We start from the raw sequence: 17,695 nt of genomic DNA on the forward strand, positions 1-17,695 counted from the left end.
TTCAGGTGCCCTGGTGACAGTGTCCTGGCGTTGCAGGGCTGGCCAGCCCTGGTGCAGTGCCAGGGGGTGCTGGAGCTGGTGGCAGTGTGGGCTCCTGGTGACAGTGTCCCCTGGCGGATGCAGGGGCTGGCCCTGGTGGCAGTGTCCCTGGTGGCAGTTTCAGGAGCTGGCCCTGGTGGCAGTGTCCCCTGGTGACAGTGTCCCTGGCAGTTGCAGGGGCTGGCCCTGGTGACAGTGTCCCCTGGTGACAGTGTCCCCTGGTGAGGTGCAGGGGCCGGTCCTGGTGGCAGTTTCAGGGGCTGGCCCTGGTGACAGTTGCAGGGCCTGGCCCTGCTGGCAGTGTCCCCAGCAGTTGCAGGGGCTGGCCCTGGTGGCAGCGTCCCCTTGGTGACAGTGTCCTCGGCGGTTGCAGGGGCTGGCCCTGGTGGCGGTTTCAGGGGCCGGCCCTGGTGACAGTGTCCCTGGTGGGTTACAGGGGCTGGCCCTGGTGGCAGTGGCAGGGGCTGTGTCTGGTGGCAGTGTCCCCTGGTGGCAGTGTCCCTGCCGGTTTCAGGGGCCGGCCCTGGTGGCAGTGGCAGGGGCTGGCCCTGGTGACGGTGCCGGTGACGCCAGGGGCGGGGCGGGCCCAGCAGCGCTGCGGGATCGCCCGGCGGAGCCCGAGGAGGAGGAGGATGCACGGAGTGCCGCTGTGAGCCCGGCCATGGCCCCCTGCGGCCGGCCTCGGCACGGACAGAGCCCCGGAGCTGCTCCTGCGGGACGGGCAGTGCCTGAGCCGGGGTGAGGAGACCCTTGCAGGGAGGAGGAGGAGGAGATGTGAGCCAGGGCAATGTGTCCCTGTGCCCGTGCACGCCCCGGCGCAGCAGAGCCGCATGAGGGTGGTGGAGCAGGCTGGGTGGGCTGTGGCATTTCTGCTGTGTAGTGGTTGTTTGTGCACTGTCCCTGGGAACCCCCCCGCATTTCTGGGATTTGCTGGGGCAGGGAAGCAGCCACGGAGCTCTGCAGGTGCCGTGGCTGTCCCTTGGCACCGACAGGACAGGCAGAAACGCTGTGGCTTTGTGGGGTGGCACATGGCACAGCCTGGAACTTCACCAAGTGCAGCCTGGGTGTCCTAAGCTCGGCAGGGTCTGAAGCGGGGCACTAATTAACCCCTTCTGAGGAGTGATCAGAACACTGAGAAATCTCTGTTTGAAATGAGCTGTGACAGGGTCACTTTTCACTCACTGTCTCTGATTTGGAGATGTGGATGTTACAGACAGGGAGATCTGTGCAATCGTCCTGGATGTGTTCTCTCACGGAGCTCATTTTCCTCCTTTATTCTTATCTGGGAATCCTAGAATCCTTGATTTGCAGCAAGCTGAGGCAGGAAATAAGATCTTTATAAATATTTATGGCTGTCAACCATTTCATAGTGCTGGATTACCCCTGAAAAAAAAATGTAAAGATGTTTTCTCAGTATCATCTGTCAAATGAACAATTGTCTGTGACTGGAGACCTCGGGGTTCTCCTTTGGGAATAAAAATCCTGGTGCTGTAGGAGGGCAGGCTGGGCTGAGTGGAGAGAGCAGGATCAGGCTCCAACCCGCACCTGCTTGGTCTGGAGTGGGATCAGCCCATCCCATCTGCCCATGGGCTCACTGGGGCTGTGGATGGGATCACAGGTGCTCCTGCAGGAGCCATCAGGGTCATGCTGGGGGTACCAGCACTTGCAGCCCCTCTGTCACTGCAGCTCTGTGCTTGCTTTGTGCCTCGGGGTCTTGCTCCAGGGCAAGCTTTGAGGTGGGAGAGTGTTCCCAGGACAGCTCAGAGTCACTGCTCTGGGCAGTCATTCCAGGAGAGTGAGCATGGAATGTGCCTGATCTCATCTTCTCCTGGAAAATGCTTCTCAGGGTGTTCTATTAGCTTGGTTAACTCTCCTGCACGAATACTTTTCTTTAGGGCAGCTGTATCTTTTATCTTTAGAAAAGATTTGGTAGATAGGCAAAAAAACCAAAAAAACAGGAATAGCCAGAGAGAGCCTGCTGTCTGCAGCACAGAGTCAGGGATGATTGGGGTGCTTCTGGGAGAGGGGTCATTCCTGTGGGAGCAAACCCAGCTCCTGTTCCTGCAGCTGGGAGGTGTTCAGGTGACCAGGATGGGGCTCTGTTCTCTGGATACCTGTGCCAGGCAGCTCTCATGTCCTTGGAGCAGCACCAGCCAGGTGGCAGGAGGAGTTCCAGCACTTCCAGTGTTCCATGTTTCCCCTTGCTCATGTTGTTGTCAGGATGGTTTATTCCAGGAGGTTCTGATCCATCCCATTTAGAGAGTAGCATCTAGGGTTTCCTGTGGGGATGTTTCAGTGGGGAAATCTCTGGAAGCTTTTGCGTTTCCAAGCTTCTGGTCTCAAAAATGCTGTTAAAACCAGGGATTCCTCACAGGAAATGTGCCTCATTTCCCTCTCAGTGCATTGGGTCTCACAGCCTGTGCACTCAGCATTTGGAAGAGCTCTGCAGAACTCCATCTTTTTGTTTTTGTCCCAGGTGAAGCGAGGAGCTGTTTTAAGTGGGTTATTTTGTGGTGGTTGTCAGTTCTGTACATGACTCATCTTGTTTTCCTGCAGCTGTGGCAATCTGGGAGATGGGCTTGGGAAGACTTCACAGCTCTTTTCCCTTCCTGCTTCAGATGATGGGGCAGAGGGCAGCTCTTTGAATTCCTTATTTTTCCCATCTGGAGACACCTTTGCCCCCGTGGTATCTGCAAGCTAAATATGCTCAAGTATCAACCATTATCCTTCTGTCTGGGATACTAACGCTCCTCTTCCCCCCACCTTCCAGTTTTGACTGGATTTTGGTTTTTGCTCTTCTGTTTTTCCCTCTGAATGACTACAAACACTCAGTGTCTTCCAGAACCAGAATTTGGGGAATGTACACCCAACCTAAGCATTGTTTTCCATGGGTTGGAGCAGGTTCAACAGGAGGCCCAGTTGTTTGGCTGAGTTCTCACCTGAGGAAAGCTGCAAGTTCCAGTTTGGTGTTTTCCCAAGCCCCCATTGGTACCACTTTCTGCTTTCCAGGCCCCATTGGATGCTTTGCTTTCCCTGTTTCCCTGCTCCCATCATGGATTCCTGCCCATCCTGCTCTCATCTTTGCCAGATCTACCTGGGATACCCTTCAGCTCTGTTGGAAGTGCTAAATATTCCTTTTCTCTTCTCCCTCTGCTTGCCTCAAATGGCAAAATATCCTTCTAGCAAGTCCTGGATTTGGGGAAAAGGCACCATCTAGATGCTGGTGGTGATTTACTTTGCTCTGAACAGTAATTTCCAAGAGCAACCCCATCTCCACGTGATCTGTTGAAGCTGGGGAGGGTGTCCCTGGCACAGATCACCTGGGAACATGTGCCTGTGGTATTCAGCTCAGGAAACACCTCAGTAGCTCTTTATTTCCATTGAAATCTCTGATTTTCCTCCTAAATGACTTTTGGTTTTTTATAAAAAGAGGAAAAACTAAGAAATGCTCAATTTTCCCCCTTCCTCCCCCAGCAGGCTTCTCCTCATATAATGGAGGAGGGATGAACGGCACGAGCACCATGATGGATTTCCTGGAGGAGCCTCTGCCTGGCGTGGGCACCTACGAGGATTTCAACACCATAGACTGGGTGCGAGAGAAGTCCAGGGACCGAGACAGGCACAGGGAGGTAAAAACTCTTGCTGCTCTTCTTGCTGCTCTTCCTGCTGCTCTTCCTGCTGCTCTTCCTGCTGCTCTTCCTGCTGCTCTTCCTGCTGCTCTTCCTGCTGCTCTTCCTGCTCCTCTTCCTGCTCCTCCTCATCCTCCTCCTCTTGCTCCTCCTCCTCGCTGACTCTGAGTGCAGGATAACTCATGTGTGACTCTTGCTGGGGTATTGAGGCTCTTCTTGGAGACCCCTGGGATGGAGGGATTGCCCTTAGGATGGGAGCTGAGAGTTCAGTTGGAGGAAAAGGAGCACTAAATCCAACATGTTGCAGTTTTTTGGTTTTGCTGCTTCTCTTCTGAAGGCATTGATTTATTCCAAATGGGGATTTGGAAAGCAGAACCAGTCTGGTTTTCTGCTCTCACATTTGCACTGGTGAATGGTGCTCTTTCTATGGGAATATTTTTGTTTGAGAAGACTGAGTTCAATTCTTCTAGAATTCCTTCCTACAGCACTCTGCAATCAAAGGAATCTGCTCAGAGTGCAAGGGGGGCTTTAGCTGAAGCACCCATGTGCCCAGCCTGCTCCTGCCTTTCTTTGTCATGGGGGTGCTGAGCTGGAATGTTTCCCTTGGGAGAGGCAGCTGGGCACACAATGGCTGTTCTGTCACCCTTTGTCTGCCTGTCAGGAGCAGTGAGACCGACAGGCCTCAGCCATCCTGGGCCTCTGGGACAGGGCTGAGTCCCACTTCCCAGTGCCACCAGTGCCCAGTTCCCAGCTGGACCATTCCCCCTCTGCTGGCATTAAATCTGTGACCCCAATCTCTGTCCGTACCGTTCGGAGCCTGGCACAGGTGCCCACAGAAGCTGTGGCTGCCCCATCCTTGCAAGTGTTCCAGGCCAGGTTGGATGGAGCTTGGGACAGTGGAAGGTGTCCCTGCCCATGGCAGGGGGTGGTACTGGCTGATCTTTAAGGTCGCTTTCGACCCAACCTGTTCTGGGATTCCATGATCCTTGATCCATTCTGCTGCCTGCACCCAGAGCTGCAGTAGCTGTAGGAGCAGCCACTGTCAGGTGCCTTTTCTTTCCCTCCTCCAAGCAGAGTCACAGTGTCACCAAGTAGTTTTAGAGCATTTACACCACAGTGGATCAGAGTCCTCACAGGTGTTTGTTTCTTTCTGCAAACCCTTTCCCAGATCACCAACAGAAGCAAAGAGTCCACCTGGGCCCTGCTGCACAGCGTGAGCGACGCCTTCTCCGGCTGGCTGCTGATGCTCCTTATTGGTTTGTTGGCAGGTGAGAGCAAACCTCCAGGTAAAACTGATTCCTGCAGTGCAGCATCAGGATCCATTCCTCCCTAAGGCCTGGCAGATCCTTGGAGCAGCAGGATTTTGGAGTGAGGGCTTGTGCTGACACCAAGGGCTCTGTTGCTGCCCTGTGAATTCACAGGGAATTCTTTTTTAAGTGCTTTGAGCCTATGTTTGTGCAAAACCAAAATACAAAACTGAGGCTGAGAGATGTCCTGGACACTGCTCTGGGTCTGCTGCTGGCATAGAACTCTGAAATGAATAAAAAACGTTCATTAAAGTAGAGCTGATTGAAACACTGGGAATGTCAGTGCTGAATGCTCCTCACCGAGCATACTGGGGAGTTAATTTCAGGGGCTGCCAGCAAGTTTCTTATTTTTTGGTTTTTTTCTGTCTATACTTAGATATATATAAAAAGGGAGAGGTGTTGCTTGGAAATCAGATGTCTTTCAGAATTCAGTTGTCGGAGACCTCTTGTATTACTTAGAACCAAACTTTGGCCCAGGGCAGCAGGAATAAATCACTTGGTTACAAATCTTCCCAATGGGAAGCAGCAAGCATCTGTCACGAGGGATGGAGTGAAATCTTGTGTTAATGTTTACCCAGGAAGGCTGCTGGCCAGTTGGTCATTAACTGGGGGATTTGCTGCGTGTTTATTGCAGCCTCTGGAGCTTGTTCTGCCACTTGTTTCTGTGGATCAGAGGTCCCTGGCCTCTGCCTTGGTGTGGGGGTTCTGGGATTGGAGGAGTTATTAACAAAAGTGACTTGAAGATTCCTCTTAAAACCTGACTTCTCTTCTGTGCTGGCTCTGCTTGCCTTGTTTTACTTGGCACAGTTGTAACTTTCCCCTCCTTTATTTTTCTTTTTTTAAATTAGGGTTGGAAATGTTTTCTCCAAAATCAGAGTTATTCCTGTCACAGTGTTGCTGTTGTTGGTACAGCTCCTGCATCCTGGTGACACATTTTGTCTGAGTCCCCCAGGAATGTGGGACATCCCTCTCTGCCCTCCCACTGCTGCTGTGCTGTATCTAACAAACAGTTATTGAGAATAATTAATTGCTGGTGATGCAGGGCAGGGTTTGGACACAGTCAGCCTTTGAAACATCATCAGCCACGCTCTGTTTCCTGACTTGCTCTTTTCAATATATTGAAATTATTCAAAACTAGGCAAATCCTCTCATTTAGCTCTCCATAGAATAAAAATGAGTTGTAGGCAGAAATACCACACTGCTCTATGTGCTGGGAGGTGAGTCCAAAATTGGTGGCGCAGACTGTGACCTTCAGGTGTTTGAGTGTGCTCATTAAATTATTTTGGTTTTTTTCCCTTTAAACCAGGTTCCTTGGCAGGTCTGATCGACATCTCTGCCCACTGGATGACAGATCTGAAGGAAGGAGTGTGTTTGGCAGGGTTCTGGTTCAACCATGAGCACTGCTGCTGGAAATCCAACACCACCTTCACCGACAGGGACAAGTGTCCTGAGTGGAAGAGCTGGTCCCAGCTGATCCTTGGCCATGGAGAGGTGATGGGTGCCTGGAGCTGCTTTTGGTGCTGAATTCCTTGTTTGCCCAGCCTGTGTCGCATCCCTGGGGTGATGTGGATGCCAGGAGTCCAAGCTCTGGGTGGTTCAGTGGTTTATTGTTGGGGCCCTAAAGGGGTGTCAATAAACAGGTTGTGTGGGTGTTGTCCTTGGAGGGGATGTGGGCAGGCAAAACACTGCCACATTTACAGGTGCAGTGTGCCACTGCTGTGTCCAGGATGTGCTGTTAGAGGGTATTTTACCCATGAACGTTCTGGGAGAATGCCATGGCTGGTAACCCAGAAAATGGAACCTGGCCTTGAAACCTCAGACTTAAGGCAGGTCCCTCCATTTTTAGCTGATAACTCTGTGTGGTGTCCTGCTGATTCCCTGTGCTCACTTCAGTGCCCAGGTCTGATGTGGTTTCAGTTGAAACCATCTGATTTTGGCAATTTCCACTGTGTTTCAGGGGGCCTTTGCATATATCCTCAACTACTTCATGTATGTTATCTGGGCCTTGATGTTCTCCCTCCTTGCTGTGCTCCTGGTGAAGGGCTTTGCTCCCTATGCCTGTGGCTCAGGGATCCCAGAGGTGAGTGAGAATGAGAGTGGGTTATTTTTCACGTGGGGTAGGGGTCCGCCACCCAAAATTTACACATGGCATGTTATGGAATAATGGATTGCACTTTAGGTGATGGCTTCATATGTAGGTGTTTTTCCAGGCTGTTTGAAACATGTTTAATACTAAAGTCTCTGTGCAGTCCCTTGGAAAATCAGATGTTCTGGCATTGCTGCAGGAGGTGCTGCTCAGTGTTCCTCCAGCAGGGACAGTGGCCCTCAGGGAAGGACTCAGATGGCTGCTCCTGCCTTTGCATGGAGAGATATTCTTATGGACTCTCACTTTTGATAGCTCTTGTAAGCTGTAGGAAAGAATTGGGAACGTCCAGTAAATCAGGAGCTCTGCCCAGGGCTTGAATGAAAGCCTGTAGAGCTTTGTGTGCTTGACTTCCAGATCAAAACTATCTTAAGTGGTTTCATCATTAGAGGCTACCTGGGCAAGTGGACGCTGGTCATCAAAACCATCACCCTGGTGCTGGCCGTGTCCTCGGGGCTGAGCCTGGGCAAGGAGGGGCCCCTGGTCCACGTGGCCTGCTGCTGTGGGAACATCCTGTGCCACCTCTTCACCAAGTACCGCAAGAACGAGGCCAAGCGCAGGGAGGTGCGTGGGGACCCCGGCCTGGGGAGGCCAGCTGGGCTTGGGGCTCTGGGCTGGGGCTGATGGTTCTGGTTTGGGTTAAATGGTCCTGTCATGATAACTGATTGTTTTGGAGCTCCTTCTTAGGGAATTGGCTCACTCCACCTTTTCCCTTCCACCTTAAAGCAGGTCAGACCTAGCTGACTGTGCTGTAGATAAACATTGTACAAATTTAAGTGAAGAGAAACCAGAAAAAGGGGGGGTGGTTGGGAGGGCTGAGGAGTCTGAGTGCCTCTGTCTGTCCCTCAGGTGCTGTCAGCAGCTGCTGCCGCCGGTGTGTCTGTGGCTTTTGGAGCTCCCATTGGAGGAGTGCTCTTCAGCCTGGAGGAGGTAACCTTGGAATGCTGTGGGTTAGAAACGCAGCCTGTAGAGAAATTCCTCCTGATGTCCAACCTGACCCTCCCCTGGCACAGCCTGAGGCCATTTTCCCTTGTCCGCTCTCCTGACAGCTGTGCCCCAGGGTACCTGGGTGTTGCAGCACACCTCTCATTAGGGGTAGAAATGAGCCAAGACACAGACTCTCATTTAACAACATGAAAAGGGTTCCAGTTCATTATTCTTTAAAGCTCAGCCATCCTGAGTGACTGCAGCAAACTCCTGCTGTTGGCTTCTCTGACAGACTCTGACTGCTGGCTATTTCCTGCCAAAGGATGACTGCAAGTATTTCCTTGCTGCCTCTGACCACAGGCTTTCACCTGGCTCAGCTATGACTGCAGGCTGCAGCAGCAGGCTCTATCAGACCCAGACTGATCTCACAGCAGATCTTTTGCAGCAGCTCTCTTCCTTGTTCCTTCTTCCTCAGGGCTCCTCTACCTCTGCAAGGTCTTCTCCCTCAAGGTCCTCTTCCTCCAGGCTCTCCCTGACTGGCCAACCCACCCCTTTTATCACACTTATCTTTATTACTCACAGCTGCAACCCATTAAGGGCAGGGCTGTTCTTCTTCTTTGGTAATTAGTATGACTGTGATTTATCAGGGGCAAGGTCACTTGTAATCCCTTCTTCTACACCTACACGTGGGAACAAACTTCTCTGGTTTATCAATCCTCTTTTCTTCCCAAGGACCACCTAATCCTTAATCTCTTGATCTGGATGTGAAAGGACCATTGCTGTTTAGCTCAGGAGAGTACCAGAGTGGATTTCAGAGGAGGGCTGGGATGGATTTCAGAGGAAGGCTGGGATGGATTTGCTCAGCTGAGCAATAGCTGGTGGCAGTGATGGCAGGCACTGCTGTTTGGTACTTTGGACCTTGCAGAGCCACAGAATTCTCTCAATTCAGCCCATGGCTGATGTGTGACAGGTTTTATTACCCAAGTGAGTCGCCCCAGGGATCACAGAGGACACATGCACGTGCTGCAGGCCAGGGCCCGTCCCCCTCACTGAAGTCCTCATTGAACTGGGCTCCAGAGCAAGCCTGGGGTGCTTGGCTGGAGAGGAGGCAATGAGCCAGTGCTCATGGATCTCTGTCCTGCCTTTTTTCCCTGCAGTGGGGCCATGCCAAGTGTTCAAGTGACCAAATGTGCTTGGTTCTCCTCTCCAGGTGAGTTACTACTTCCCTCTGAAGACCCTCTGGCGTTCCTTCTTCGCTGCACTGGTCGCCGCCTTCACCCTGCGCTCCATCAATCCCTTCGGCAACAGCCGCCTCGTGCTCTTCTACGTGGAGTTCCACATGCCATGGCACCTGCTGGAGCTGGTGCCCTTCATCCTGCTGGGGATATTTGGTGGGCTCTGGGGAGCTTTCTTCATCCGCAGCAACATCGCCTGGTGCAGGCGGCGCAAGACGACGCGTCTGGGCAAGTACCCGGTCCTGGAGGTGATTGTGGTGACGGCCATCACGGCCATCCTGGCCTTCCCCAACGAGTACACCAGGATGAGCACCAGCGAGCTGATCTCGGAGCTCTTCAATGACTGTGGCATTTTGGACTCGTCCAAGCTCTGCGAGTATGTGAATGATTTCAACAGCACCAAGGGGGACGATCTGCCCGACCGCGCCGCTGGCCCCGGCGTGTACACGGCCATGTGGCAGCTGGCGCTGGCCCTCATCATGAAGGTCTTCATCACAATCTTCACCTTTGGCATGAAGGTGAGGGTTTCCTGTAAAGGAGATCATGTTCTTCCCATGCTCTTCAGAACCCTTAAAGTTTTATTTCCTCTCTAACCAGACATGTGTTCCCCCAAGCTCTGTCAGAAGGGGAGAGACTGCAGTTGTTTGTCCTGCTGCTTGGACCTGAGGGCAGTAGAAACCTTCCAGCCCTGACTGTGGGCACCAAATGCAGTCACAAAACTGGTGCCTCAGGGCTCCACATCCCATTTTCCAGACACAGAATGCTCCTAAATTATCCTGCCTCAAGCTTTTTTGATAAATATGGGATTTAGATGAAAGAACTAATTGCAAAGCAATCAGTGTCTTAATTTGTTAATGCATAATTGGAGCTGTTCCTTGCTCAGAGGGTTTGGAAGTTGTTCGGTGCAGCCTCTGGAGCTGCAGGTGCAGTTCCCAGGTGTGAGCTGATGGACAGTTTTTATGTCCCTGCTCATTGCAGGAGGGTTGGACTAGATGACTTTTCGAATGTCCCTTCCAGCTCAGCTCCAGCAAAGTCTCTGCCTCGCTCTGGTTTGAGGTTCCACCACTCCTGTGTGCAGTTCCTGGGCTCTGCTGCTCACTGCCCGTGTTCCCACAGGTGCCCTCGGGGCTCTTCATCCCCAGCATGGCCGTGGGGGCCATCGCAGGCCGGCTGCTGGGGGTGGCCGTGGAGCAGCTGGCCTTCTACCACCATGACTGGGCCATCTTCAGCGGCTGGTGCAGCCCGGGCGCCGACTGCATCACGCCCGGCCTCTACGCCATGGTGGGCGCTGCTGCCTGCCTGGGTAAGCTGGGGCTGGGCCTGGGTGGGCTGTGAAGAGGGGCTGTGGTGGGGGAATGGTGGGACTCCCTGATCTTAGAGGTTATCCCTGCCTTAATCATTGAACCACAGAATGGTTTGGGCTGGGAGGCGCCTTAAAGACGATCTCCTTCCACCCTGTAGTGATTCTGTGGCTGAAGAGCTGTGGTTGTGATTGACCATCAGAGCTGGTGTCAGGAACCCCAGGAAACTGTAATAGAGCGTGCCATGTGTTCCTCACCCTGGTGGTGTTCTTTTGCCATCTCCAGCCCAGTGCTGGGCACAGCAGCTGCAGTGGGGATCTCCTAAATGTGGGAGCCAGAACAGTTGAGGCTGCCCAGGGACTTGAATTTTCCTGTGGGGTTTTAATTCATTTTACTTCCTGTTCTGGCCTTAAATCTCGTGATGCAATTCTGCTTTTAAGTGCTCTGTTTTTCAGTAACACTTCTTCCTCTTGGATGACTTGGAGAGACTGGGTGCATGTGACTGAACTTCACTTTCACAATTCCCAGTCCCCTCATCCGTGGAATAGTATAGGAGTCCTAATGGACTACTTTATCAGGAGAAACTCCTCTAAAAACATGCCACCAAACCCCATCTTTAGCCTTTTTAGAGGGGATACACCTTGTTTGAGCAACCCAATCTAGTGGGAGGGATCCTTGCCCATGACAGGGGTTGGAATGAGATAGACTTCAAGGTTCCTTCAAACCCAGACCCTTGTGGGATTGTTTGCATGTAACTGATGGAAGATAAATACACTTTGACTTCATTAATGGTTCTGTTTACTGCTGGGCAGCACTGAAGGGTGAATGGTAATTGGAACAAAACTCCCGTAAAATATTTGGGAGTAATTTTGGGACTTGAATCTCAAAAGTGTAATTCAACCATGCCAAGACAAAACCCCGCAGAGCCCCTGAGCTCCGTGCCAGGTGCTGTGGCAGGACAGAGGCTTTGGTGCTGCTCTGGTTGTGTTTGGTGCTGCTGAGCGGGGCAGCCCAGCCGTGCTGGCACCACCCTTCTCCAGAGGCGGGGGCTGTGTGACAGTGCCAGGTGACCGAGCCGTGCTGTGTTGGCAGGGGGTGTGACCCGCATGACTGTGTCGCTGGTGGTCATCATGTTCGAGCTCACCGGGGGGCTGGAGTACATCGTGCCCCTGATGGCAGCGGCCATGACCAGCAAGTGGGTGGCCGACGCCATCGGCCGCGAGGGCATCTACGACGCGCACATCCGCCTGAACGGGTACCCCTTCCTGGAGGCCAAGGAGGAGTTCTCGCACAAGACGCGCGCCATGGACGTGATGCGGCCGCGCAAGAGCGACCCGCCCCTGACGGTCATCACGCAGGACACCATGACCGTGGAGGACGTGGAGACCATCGTCACCAGCACCACCTACAGCGGCTACCCCGTGGTGGTGTCCCGGACATCCCAGCGCCTCGTGGGCTTTGTCCTCAGGAGAGACCTCATCATTTCCATCGGTGAGGGGTGGCACTGCCCGGGTGAAGGTGCTGTCATTAATGCCGCTGTCACTGACCTGGTGCTGGTGGCTGGGCCAGCTGGTGCATCCCCGAGCAGTGTGGGTGGGCTCTGCTTGTCTTGGATGGGGAGGACAGGGTGGCTTGTCACAGGATCACAGCATCATTTAGGTTGGAAAAGCCCTCCAGGATCATTGAGTCCAACTTGTGTCTGATCCTCACCTTGTCACCAGCCCAGAGCACAGAGTGCCACATCCAGGCCTTCCCTGGACACCTCCAGGGATAGGGACTCAAGCTCCCTGGACAGCCTCTTCCAAGGTTAGCAAGTTTCTTGGGAAGAAATTCCTGCTAATGTCCAACCTGAACCTCCCCTGGCACAGCCTGAGACTGTGTCCTCTTGCCCTGTCACTGCTTGCCTGGGACAATATGGAATAAAATAGGGGAACAAGTGCATCAGGATATTATGTGCATTGCCTGCCTTCTGCAGTACCACCATGAGTTTCTGCACTTGGGTTCCTTGGAATCTCCAGGGATTCATTAAGAATGGTCTTGTCCTCAAGCTGTGCACAGTGATGCACAGGATGGGATTTGGGTTTTCATGATTAAATATGCCAAATATTCTGAAGTATTCTGAATATCTAGCCTGGTGTTTGGGCTGCCAGACCTGGTCCTTCCCAGGAAGCCTTGGAAGGCTGATGTCAGATTGCAGCGTGGCAGGTACCCACAGTAGCTGTGTGTGCACTGCTGTGAAGGTTGGGGGATGGCCAGCCAGCACTTGACTTGTTTTCCATTCCTGACCCTCATGACATCCACAGAGCCTGTGCCAGTTGTTGAGTGCTTAAAAATAATCCTTTAACTGCTCTGCATGGGACCCAAATCAGTGACTCATGAAAGTACAAAGCATTTTATTTACCTCCTCTAAAAACTGGGAAGTTAAAAGGTCTCCAGAACTTGTATTTACCTGGCCAGAGTACAATGAGATGCCTTGGCTTTGGGCAAAGCTGATGTGCTGATCCTGCAGTGGAAATTTGGAGATCTTGGAGGTTCTCCCAGGTAATGAGTGACAGGACAAAACTTGAAGTTGTGCCCAGGTGAGGTTTAGGTTGGATATTGGCGAAAATATTTTCATGGAAAGGGTTGTCCAGTCCTGGCAGAGGCTGCCCTGGAGTCACCATCCCTGGAAGTGTTCCAAAAAATGTGTGGCACTTGAGGACATGGGTTAGTGGTGACCATGGTGCTGGTCGACAGTTAACCTTGATGGTCTTAAGGATCTTACCCAACCTTAATGATTCCATGGTTCCCTTTGGAAGAAAGGCTGGAAACCCACCACAGCCTCCTTGGGTGGGAACAGCTCTGTAAAGGGAAGGAAAGGTCTTCCAAGGCCATTAAATGTGAGCTGAGGAACGGGAACGCTCTTCTGTGTGGAAAAGGAACAGAGTGCTGATACTGATTCAAATATTTCTCTTTGCAGAAAACGCCCGCAAGAAGCAGGATGGGATCGTGAGCACCTCAATTATTTGTTTCACTGACTACTGTCCCCCCCTGCCTCCGAGCTCCCCGTCTGTGCTGAAGCTCAGGAGCATCCTGGACCTCAGTCCCTTCACGGTGACGGACGAGACGCCCATGGAGATCGTGGTGGACATTTTCCGCAAGCTGGGATTGCGCCAGTGCCTGGTCACTCACAACGGGTAGGAGTCCTGGGGCCTGGGGCCAGAACCCCCTGCTCCCCCCAAAGCCATCCAGGGCACAGGGGACTGGGATCCAGCTGGGGCTGGATCTGGAGCAGCTCTTGCCTGGCAAAGGCAATTGTGACAGCCCAGCTCCGAGCCCTGTCCAGCCTGGCCCAGGACACTTTGGGGATGGGGCAGCCACAGCTGCTCTGGGAGCCTGTGTCAGTGTTTTACCACCCTCAGAGGGTGCAGTACTTTCTCTGGGGTGTCACTTTGAACCCCAAAAGACTCTTTGGCACCTGTAAGGGGCTCAAGTGGCCTTGCCAGGGTCCCTTCTGGCAGTGTGGGTGCATTAAAAGCGTTTTTTCATTTTTCAGGAAGCTGCTGGGGATCATTACCAAAAAGGATGTACTAAAGCACATTGCACAGATGGCCAACCAGGACCCCGATTCCATCCTCTTCAACTAGAGGCAGACTGTAGGGATTGTGTGTCCCACATACCTGGAACTTTCTAGCCCATCCTGGGTAGACTTTCCTATTTTTATTGAGACCATGGAACTGTTTCCAGCGTTTTCCTCCATGGAGCTGAAGAAGATATTTTTTTTCTACCAGATAACGAATTGCACTACGGAATCTGTGGAACATGATCTTCTTTTTAGAAGAGATAAAAGAGACTTTATTTACGTTGCTTTTGTGAAGTTGCGTTGGAAAGATTCCATGAAGGAGTAAAAGCAAAATGTTAGAGAATTGTATTTCCTCCTCTTCTTTTGTTGGAACTGCTGTTACGAATGTGGGGAGGAAAAGCCAAGGTGTTTGTGCACTTCCAGAGGTGTGGAAGGAGCAGTATTGAGGTGGTGGCAGAGGGACAGGGCTGGGCTCAGGGTGGTGTATTCCCACTTGTCCCCTTGGGAAAAATCACAACCTTGGGAAGCCAAAATAGGGGAGAGAAAAAGAAAATTTAGCTGGCTGAGGCTGCGTGGCTGAAAGAAGGAAAAAAAAACCCCAGTAGACCAACCCCCTTCCCCCCATCAGATCTCCTTAAAATGGGGCCCAGTTTCTGATTGGGAAGATGCTGGTTTTGATTAATTAGTGAATATATTAATTACCCTGCCACTGCCTTGTCAGAAGAACCCCAAGGAGGAGATAAGAAGAGTTCACAGGTGTCTTCCCATGCTGCTGCCTTTCTCTGATCCATTCCCAAGGATTCCTTCTCTCTGATTTCCCTTGAGCACTGATTTCCCAGAGGCTGAGTCCTGAATTCCTGCCCTTCCCCAACCCCGGTGGTGCAGGACGTGGCACAGGCGGCTCCTCCTCACCCTGTCCCGCTGCAGAGCCCGGTGCCAGGGGCACAGATGTGCTGTCCCTGCTCCCTCCTGGCCCTGGATTCCAGCAGGGAATTCCCAGGTCTCCTTTGGCCAACAACTATGCAAGAAACCCTTCCCACCACAGCCTCCTGTGCTCGGTCCCTGTTCCAGTGCTGACCAAAGGATTCTCCTGTACATAAAACTGTGCCCATTTACTGGAATTTGGGAGGCTTCTGGATGCCTTGGGAGACTGATGCTCTTCATCCTGGCCTCAGTTTCATGTTTGTGGGCAGTGGGGACTTCTGGCTTGACTTGGCTGGGTCCCTCTCAAAATCTCTCTGATACAAACAAATTCCTTGTCCTTCCAAGGAGCAAAAGCCAGATTCTTGATCTTCCAAAGCCATCCAGCAGCCAGTCCCTGCTCTGCTGCTTCCACCTGATGTCTCAATCCTTGTACAGCTCAAAGCTGCTTCAACCTGAGATGTCACTGATGGATTCAGTTCCTTCTGCTTGGGAAATAAATGCCTGGACTGATCTGTGTTGGTTTTGTGCAGCAGGAGATGGTGGAAATTCATGTTTTGCCTCAGCCCGTGCCAGCAACAGTTGTGCCTTTAAATGCCCTTTTTTCTGTTTGGAGGGCAGGTGGATGCTCCTGGGAGCTCGGGCTGAGTTCAGGGAAGAAGCTGCCTTCTCCCAGTGCCCTGGGAGCTCCTTTATGGGAATGCCTGTCCTGTGTACTGCTCTTCCTGGGATAGCAGAAACACAAAGCTTTTCTATTTTCTCCTCACCTTACCATCCTCAGGAGGGTCCCAGCTTTGAGAAATGTGGTCCTGCTTCAATTAGATCCATGATCCATGAGTGGATTCCTCTCCTTGTGGGAAGGCTGCAGCAGCCAGTGCAAAGGTAAGGTGCCAAAAGGGAAATCTGTGTGCAGGGTTATCCCAGATGGACCATCCCAGCTGGCTCATTCCAGCTGCTCCCGGGGAAGGAGGGCAGGGAGCAGCTGTCAGAGGGAATTGCAGCTGCTCTGCCAAATGGGGATGGGAGCCTGGGGCAGGAAACACCTGCCCAGCAGCTCCTGGCTCTCCTCAGCTGCTGCTGTGTCTGTGCCATGCATGGTGTCTTCAGTGGGAGAGGTTTCCTGGATGCTGCCTGGAGAAAGTGCAGTCCGGGAGGGTGGGAGTGGGAAGGGCAGGGAAAGCTCAGTAGGGCCGGGCTTTGGGGGCACTCCCTTCGGGTGCCAGCAGGGCCTGGAATGCTCACGGTGCCAAACTCGCAGCTCTTGAGAGAGCTTTGCCCAGTCCAGTTCTTGCTCTTCCATTGCTTCACTGCAGGAGGAGCCATGTGGTTCCCTTCGGCAGACAGACAGACAGACAGACAGACAGACGGGGAGGCAGGACAGAGTTGGAGAGGTCCATCCATTGCATCCACTGGATGAGTGACCTGGAAGGACCGGGAGGGGGTTTGCAATATCCCATTTATGACCCATGACTTTGGTGGCCACTCTGGGACAAGGCTGGGTGCACTCGGCTGTCGGATGCTGGAAGGGCAGGGTGGGACTGCAGGGAGCCGACTCTGAGCCTCCCGCTGAGCTGATCTTAAAGTCCCAACCCAAACCAGTCTGGTTTCTTGGTTCTGTGGAATAGTGCAGGGATTTGAACAGGACACAAAATGAGGAATTTTCTCTAAATGTGGGATTATTCCTTCCCGATGTCTCCAGCTTGTCTCACGGGGGAATGAAAGGAGCAAGCATGGTGGGTGAGTGGTGCGGGAGGCCCGCGCCCGGCTGGGGCTGGCTCAGCGCTTCCCTCCCTTGCGCTGAGCTCCCTCCGCCGCGGGCAGAGCCGGGGCTGCCGAGAGCGAGGGGGAAGCGGGGAACGGCCCCGCTGCTGCCGGGAGCCACGGCCTGCACCGGAACTGCTCCTGGAAAGGAGAGAAGTCCCTTCTTCCCCCTGGGGTCCCAGTGGGGCCGCGGGAAAGGGGCTGGGAGCAGCACAGCTGGGATGGGACTGCACCAAACGGCCCTTCCAGGTCCTTCCGAGCCAATCCTTGGGATTGCTCAAGGGATGCGCTGAGCCTCGGGCCTCCCCTGCCCTCCCACAGCGCCCCAGCATCAGTGTTTTCCTCAGGGCTTAAGGAGCATCCCGCAGCCCCACGAATCCTCCGTGCTGTAGGAAAGAAGCTTCAGTTTTGTTTCCCTCTTCTTTCAGGCTGAATTCCCCCCGGGGTGCGGTGGCTGGTGGGGCGCCCTGGGGCAGAGCGAGGGGCGCTGCTGGGCTCACACCACTCCCCGCCGCTGCCTCCCTTTGTGTGCTTTATTTACAGTGTCCCAAGGAATGATTTCCTGCCGGGGTGACGTGGATTTCGGCGTGGATTTCCTCTCTCTTCTGTGAACTCGAGCCAGGCTGGGGACTTGAAAGTAAAACAAGATCGTGTCTGGGCAGGGATGGAGACTTGGAAAGAGCAATGAGCTGGTTTATAACAACAAAGAAGGAAAAAAAGAGCCTTTGGCCCAGGATTTATTTAGAGACGAAGGCTCAGGGCTATGAACGCCCTGGGCTGAGGTAAAAGCAGCTCCTCGGCAGTGGAGATAAGAGGGTCCTTTGGCAGCAGCTGCAGGAAGCACTTTGGGTCTGGATTGAATCCACAGGG

At 53.1% G+C, this 17,695-nt stretch overlaps 1 protein-coding gene across 4 annotated transcripts in view; it reads left to right on the top strand.

Moving 5' to 3' along the window:
- Nucleotides 1-15,577, top strand: part of LOC135447837 (H(+)/Cl(-) exchange transporter 5) — a 28,093-nt gene extending 12,516 nt beyond the window's left edge. Inside the window, exons 1-12 of one of the 4 annotated variants that reach the window (XM_064712956.1) lie at nucleotides 636-777; nucleotides 3,514-3,668; nucleotides 4,837-4,936; nucleotides 6,282-6,466; nucleotides 6,933-7,055; nucleotides 7,476-7,682; nucleotides 7,968-8,048; nucleotides 9,256-9,798; nucleotides 10,397-10,583; nucleotides 11,674-12,072; nucleotides 13,541-13,757; nucleotides 14,117-15,577. In XM_064712956.1, coding sequence (XP_064569026.1) covers nucleotides 3,543-3,668; nucleotides 4,837-4,936; nucleotides 6,282-6,466; nucleotides 6,933-7,055; nucleotides 7,476-7,682; nucleotides 7,968-8,048; nucleotides 9,256-9,798; nucleotides 10,397-10,583; nucleotides 11,674-12,072; nucleotides 13,541-13,757; nucleotides 14,117-14,207 — 2,259 coding nt within the window. In that variant the 5' untranslated portion in view covers nucleotides 636-777; nucleotides 3,514-3,542 and the 3' untranslated portion in view covers nucleotides 14,208-15,577. Of the gene's footprint in view, nucleotides 1-635; nucleotides 778-3,513; nucleotides 3,669-4,836; nucleotides 4,937-6,281; nucleotides 6,467-6,932; nucleotides 7,056-7,475; nucleotides 7,683-7,967; nucleotides 8,049-9,255; nucleotides 9,799-10,396; nucleotides 10,584-11,673; nucleotides 12,073-13,540; nucleotides 13,758-14,116 lie in introns of those variants that run through there. The other 3 variants (XM_064712955.1, XM_064712954.1, XM_064712953.1) reach the window with 3 other exon arrangements.
- Nucleotides 15,578-17,695: the final 2,118 nt, after the last annotated feature.

The sequence above is a fragment of the Zonotrichia leucophrys genome, chromosome 4A (assembly GCF_028769735.1).
Source record: "Zonotrichia leucophrys gambelii isolate GWCS_2022_RI chromosome 4A, RI_Zleu_2.0, whole genome shotgun sequence".
Classification (NCBI taxonomy): Eukaryota; Metazoa; Chordata; class Aves; order Passeriformes; family Passerellidae; genus Zonotrichia; species Zonotrichia leucophrys.